Source organism: Megalops cyprinoides, chromosome 13, assembly GCF_013368585.1.
Source record: "Megalops cyprinoides isolate fMegCyp1 chromosome 13, fMegCyp1.pri, whole genome shotgun sequence".
NCBI classification, from domain to species: Eukaryota; Metazoa; Chordata; class Actinopteri; order Elopiformes; family Megalopidae; genus Megalops; species Megalops cyprinoides.
The window spans coordinates 25,552,925-25,559,481 of record NC_050595.1 but is presented as its reverse complement, the minus strand read 5'-3'; the positions used below and the strand labels follow the sequence as shown (position 1 = coordinate 25,559,481).

The 6,557-nt window shown below is 41.6% G+C and overlaps 1 protein-coding gene across 1 annotated transcript in view; it reads left to right on the top strand.

Moving 5' to 3' along the window:
* Positions 1-2,455: 2,455 nt before the first annotated feature.
* Positions 2,456-6,557, top strand: part of LOC118788005 (protein FAM214A-like) — a 29,507-nt gene continuing 25,405 nt past the window's right edge. The window contains exon 1 of the mRNA XM_036543821.1: positions 2,456-3,462. Coding sequence (XP_036399714.1) covers positions 3,447-3,462 — 16 coding nt within the window. The 5' untranslated portion in view covers positions 2,456-3,446. The remainder of the gene's footprint in view (positions 3,463-6,557) is intronic.

Below are 6,557 nucleotides of genomic sequence, written 5' to 3'. Positions count from 1 at the left end.
AAGGTCTGATGATGGATCAAAGGTACTATGTAAGGCCCTGGACCAAGAGCTGGGAAGAGAAGGCAGTGAAAAATGAACAGACTACTCTTATATCGGTGAGGAAGTACCAGCATTTCCAAATGATGTCCTCTCTGAAGCACATCTCAACACTGAGAGAAACACCAACACTAATCTACAGTGTCGAACTGCTCAAAATCATACAGAGGGCTTGAAGATGTGACTGGTAGCTAGATTAGGTCTGTCTCCAAGCGACTGGGTTTAAAATGATGGTTTGATACCCCACTAAGACCTTACATCATAAATAAAAGATCTAAATTATTTGGTGTGATGGTAAAATGCAAGGGATTGGGGGGGGGGGCAGCTTTTATCCCTAGTGAACTCCTGTTAAGAGAGTGAAAATTGAAAGAATTTCAAGAAAGAGTCTCTCCAGGTGACTTGATAAGAATGATCTGAGAAACAGCAATGCATGATATTTCCATCCTTACCAAACTGGACAGGAGATCCCTGTGGTTTGCTGAGTCAGGTTCTTCAAAGGGGTCTAGAAAGATCACAACCAACAACAGGGAAGCCCTTATCATAGAGCTTGAACCGCAAAGCCCTCATTTAGCTTGCCAGATAAAACTGTGATAAATTCCTGCATGTAGGCTAGCATATAACACGCAACCAATCAAAGTGGCAAGCCATGATTTCATATGTCATGGCTGGCTCTTCCAGTTCTATGAGAATTCAGTTGTTTAAAGTTTTAATTCCCCTTCTAAGGCCATTTCCATTGGCCTTTTTGACTCTACAGGATCCACCAATACTTGATATTTCACCTGTGCAACACTGGTGATGAAAGTTTGAAAACAAGGTTTAGTGAGTTTAAGCGAGATAATTATTCTTTGATGCCTGAGTGTGGAGAGTGGCATAGTAAACTACCAACCACTAATAAAGGAACTAACTCAAATGTTAAACCTGTTCATCCGTCTCATCAGAAAAAGGCTGTATATATAGAGCACATGAAGTGGAAACAATTTTTGCCTGTAGTTTTGAAACGAAACATCCTTTTCGAAAGAATAAGACATTGGACTGTCTTATCCATATACAGGCAGCATTTAGGCAAGTTTTCCTGTTTCGGTATATGGTAAGAAAATCATTTTTGTACTTCAAGTATGATGCCACTAGATGGCAGCATACGGCAATTTGAGTTAAAGTCATCGCTTACGGTTTACTCTGATTTGTTGAGATTGAAATGGTAGGAATAAAATGACTACGTTTCTCAAGTTGAAGGTTTCAGTCGCATATTGCAAGTACAAAAAAAAATTAAATGAAAGGCTGGCAGTTATTCTACTTTATGAAAAATGTCATAATCGACGAGCCCAATTTAGATAAAATATGGGAAGACTGCCTGTTTAATCTTGCCAAACGAAAATACATTCAACCTGGTTAAAGGATTACTAGCCGCTGTGTGCTTCAGAAAAGACATCTCTTGTCTCATGCTGACATTCTTGAGGTAGATCACAACCTAATCATGCCAAATGAAGCGCTGTTCATGAACCAAATTCATGCCAACTCATCTGTACAAGTATGGCAAAATAACTTCACTCGACGCACTCCACATTTTCGTTTTAAGTGATGTAACCTAAAGCCTCATCTTTGCCTATCTCCTCCCTTCCAAAAAGAAAACCCTGTCTTGGCTGTAAGGTGTTGACTGACAATTGCATGTACGGTTAAATGACATATGGGCCAACTGCAGCTACCGAACAATGAGGAATGACACGCCTTAATCTAATCTCTAAAATCTAGTTCTCGTACACCTTAATTGTCCAACATTAGGTTTAAAGCATTGCTAAGGCTGTTGCAACTGCCCCTGCTTTTAATCAGAGAATTCAGTCAGTTATGTTGACTGTAAACAGAACGTGTTTAAAGCAAACACTGCTGACGCTTACCCGATAGCTTAAAAATGCTGATCATATTTACTCTCCTGCAGCAGTCATAAAATATGTGTTTGCTTACAATTATTAGATAGGTTAAATAAGATGCGGTTTGTCGAACAGGACATAGCAAGACCGGATACATTACTTTTTGTGTTATTTGTTACACAGACGCCTAACTAACTGTAGCAGATTGTTAGGTAAAGTTTCATACGTTCACGCAAACGCGACTAGAAATAGACTGACTTTAAAGTAGCTGCTCAGACAAATAAAGCACATCTCTTTTTGTTTTGAATCACCCTGGGTTCAGTCTGTCACAAAAACAGAAGTCACGTTTTACTTTTATTAGCGCCTTGATTGTTTGATATGCGTGGTGAGGAACAAGCGACAGCGGAGAGCAGTTTTGGAAATAAAGTTGAAGTTACACGGTTGCCATGGCAGCAGGTTCACACGAGGGCTGCTGAATTAGGAAGTGACGAGAGAGGCGAGCTGTTGTTGGGACACGTGACTACAGAGGCTGCCCAGATCTGTTTTGACAAGCGATGGGGCAGGCAGGACTTGGCAGGGAGAGGGGGAGATAGCATAAGTTGGTAGCGACAGTCGCTTTGTCTCCTAAAGAGAAGAGAGTTTAGCAAATGACTTCTAATAGACTTTCACATCGGTACCGAGCGAGGGCAGCCAGTTCGAAGTATCTTAGGGCGCTGAAGTGTCAGCAGCGGTTCTGGCCAGAATTGCTCGTTTAGCTAAAGTGAAAAGGGGGGAGAGAGACAACCGAGGGCAGCAAGCGAATATAGAATTGGAAATGAGAGCGCTCAGAGCAAGCTAGCTACCTAGCCTGGATGGGTAGATTGTGTGGTGGTCAGCAAGGGAGACGGGGAAGGAAGCATGTGTAAAATAACAGCATAGTTAACGCGTATCTTTTTTCCAAACACAATGATCCGCTGAGTAGCGAAGGGGAGCTCAGTTGTCAGAAACGCAACCAGAGTAGAGGCGCTTGTCCTACCTGTGCGTGGGGGTTGGTTGGCAGGGGCATCTTAGCTAGCTTAATATCTAGCCAGCTAGATGCCTCCCAGTTTGACTAGTCTGTCAACCATCTTATTAGTGGGGCAGCTAGCTAGCTAGGTAGGCAGAGACCAGAATGAGACGAGTACCTTGACTAAGAAGTTTTTACATCGAGTGGATTGGTTGATTGAGACGGGTAGCTGGCACCAATCTTATTAATTTTTGTATTGTTACCCGAGAGGCTGATGGACTAATATGCCTCGTATAGCTAGCTTAGTTAGATAGCTAGTATAAGAAGCAGAGGATGCTTTGTTAGCTTTTCGAGAGCCATCACAAAGGTCTCTGGGAGCTGTTAACAGGAGGCATATTTCGGGGTGGTTGTTTAGAGTGTTCAATGATACTTTGAGGGGGGTTTTGTTAGCGTTAGCTCTGCTTAGGAAAGATCAAGACTCTTCGCTGACAAAAAGAAGAAAATCTGAAGACGAAGAAAGGGTGGTGGGATTTTTGAGGGCATCGCTGGCAGTGGCAAACATGAAGCCAGACCGAGGTAAATAAATCATGACTTAATTTTTAAAGTGATTTACAGCGGGGTGACCCAGTTGGGTCGTGCGAGGGGACTGTTTGTTTTTGACAGGTTTCAGCGATCGCAGTTGATAGGGACTTCTGTTGTGTCCAGCGGAATGCCTTCACCCCTAATCGCGGTGTCTCTTGAGGAATCCAATGGGTGAGAAATGATGAAACAGCTGGTTAACTTCAGCATAATGTCAACAACAAAGCCTTTGTTTCAACGAATCAGATGATTAAAATGAGGACAGCATACGCACGAATCCTGTTTGCTTGCCAGTTTACCAGCTAATAAACATTAAAAGAATAAGTGTTTAGCTACGTTTTTTTGTCCACAATGTCCTTCTTCCTGTATTTTCTTTCACTCATGGAAAACGTTGCTTTGGCACTGCATCAGCTACAGCGACATCACATAACTGCTGAGCGTCATGCTTTGGTTCGGGCCAAAACAATGTAGCTAACGTTACAGTAGCTAGATGGCTAATTTAGCCAACGTATGCCAACGTTTACTGTGTGCTGTCGTTTTTCCATTGTGCCAAAACGCACGGTTCAACTGTCAAGTCTTTGATTCGCTTTGTGCAACCCATCGAACGTTGCCAGAGTGTTTCGAGAGCCGAAATACCTTGACAGACCATATTGTTTATGATACTGGATTGTTAATATTTTAAAAGACAACCAATGTCAGTTTTGTTTGACATGAGTATTTCGGCTCTCCACTGAGTCATATTCTGAGCTGTTGTGTTAGGGGTGCAGTCAACTGTGGACTGTGTAGTTGGACTAGCTACAGGAAGCTAAGAAGCTAGTATACATCGACCCATCGCCCAAATGATTCAATAAATTGATTGGCTACCACTTGCGTTCAATCTTCGAGTACGCTTTAGAGTAGCGATACAGTCCGTTTTAAATTATGTGTGGTCATATAAAATGGACAGAATTACATTCATTTTCAAACACATTTTGGACACAATGACTGGACATCTCAAATCATCTCTCCATAATAGCGATTTTTAGTATAAGATTTGACAGGAGAAGTGTATTATGTGCACACGTAAGCGTAAATAATTACTTCATGCAGATGTCAATATTTGCACATAACAGATTGCAACGAGATATAGTGATCCCCCATGGAAATTCCGCTGAACTCAGCTTTGTTCAGACCTTCGACCTACTGCTATAGTCAGGCAGGTTGTCAAGACTGTTTACAGCAACCTAGCATGGGCTGCAGTTAACAGCATTGCCTCGATGTAATGCACGGCTGTGTAGCCTGAGCTATTTGTGGCGTTGCGCTGTCTGTGAATGCAAAAACACTGCTGTACAGTGCACGGGCAGGTTTTAAACTAAGGTTGTACAATCTGTGCTGAGATTCCTGCAAGCTTAGGTCTTCCTTGTTCTTTTTTCATGGTTCTAATAATAAATAAAAAAAAAACTGATTGCAGTTGAAATCGCTCTGGAGCTGCTCCCACATGACAGCCAGAGCTTTGCACACTCGTTATTAGGAACATATTGTTCCTCTAATAGGAGTAGCAGGGAGTGCTGTTCCAGTACTCTTTCCTTTCTGGCTCATAAGTGCGATTGTGTGGTGCGTGGTTGTTTATTTAAATACAGTCTGTTGGATGGCAGCCATTTAACCCCCGTGCGTTCCCACTATAATTTGATTACTTTAAGATCAGTGTCTCCCGGGAAAATGACGTAACGCATTTAAATGCAGGGCAGCCCGAAGGTGTTAAGCTCAGTCATAAGGCATTTAACTAGAAATGCTGAAAAGCAAGTTGCAACAGTTTGCTCTTGGGAAATTTGTGTAAAGAGTCTTTCTAATGATGACTTAATGTAGGATCCAAAATGAACACAAGCGTTTAAAAAGAAAAGAAAATGTAGGCCTATGTTTTGTCCTAACAATGGGCTCTGTCCCATCGTTGGTAACTGTAAGGCCTTCACTCCTTCAGAGTTGCATAGTCTTTGGGAGGAAAGTAAAAACATTGAGCTAATGTCACTTGAGCTGATTGATCTTGTTCATGACCAGCATTTATCATCTTACCCTCTCTTGTTGAAATACTGGTGCTGTGTTGTATGCAAGGAATATAAATTTATCACAAAGACATTTCAAATCCACCTCAGTTGTATTTTAAGAACTTTTGGAACATGGAGTCTCACCTTAGTTAAGACTGTCAGCTGTAAACTGTTGTAGGTGCTCCCCCTTTAACACTGCTTGAAAACTAACCTGGTCTTTCTGTCATTTTTTGTCATTAAAAAGAGACCACATGTAAAGGATGTTTCAGAGCGGAGAGCCTGAGGGAGCCATCAATTTAACATGATTGGTTGGGCAGGTTTTGTGACGGTGTTAAACTCATCAGCCTTACATTGAATAGCTAAATAAAGGCAGTCGTGGAAAAAAAGGTGTTTGGCTTCCGGGGACTGTTAATTGTAATTCTTTTGGGCGTGGGGCTGAAATCCACTGTTGAAGGTTTGTGGGGCTGTTAAACTAATCATTCTTGCACTTAATAGCCAAAGAAATCTATGAACAAAGAAGAAAAAGCAGGGAGAGCTTAAAATCTCAACAACTTCTAATGCTCTTGGTAGGAAGGGACTGTAGGTCTGAAAAAATGAAACGTCCAATTATGACGAACAGATTAATTCCAACACGTTTTTGAGTGGTTATTGTCTTTTTATGGTGTTCCATTTATTAATTGAACTCTCAAATAGAAATGTCACAAACAGTCTGAGGGGTACAGAATGCCCGAGTTGCATTGAGTTACTCTGAGACACAGACAGGTAATCTGACTCTGCTGCTACAGTATCTTAAAAAGTGCTGTATCTCCGCGGATAGAATCCCCTCTTCTCGCCTTACAGGTAGATCTGGGTTTACAATCTGTTTCCCTTCATATATACAGGGACTAGTTTTTATCAAGTTTAACCAGCAGGCAGTAATATTCCCTGTACAATCCGTACAATGTTGGTTAGTTTCAAAGCTCAAGAATGTATCGTTTGAACAGATAGTTTTCACATTCAAACCCCAATGCAGTGGAAGCTTGAGACAGAGGGTTCAGAGTAAGGGCTTTATTTACTCAATTGCTACAGCTG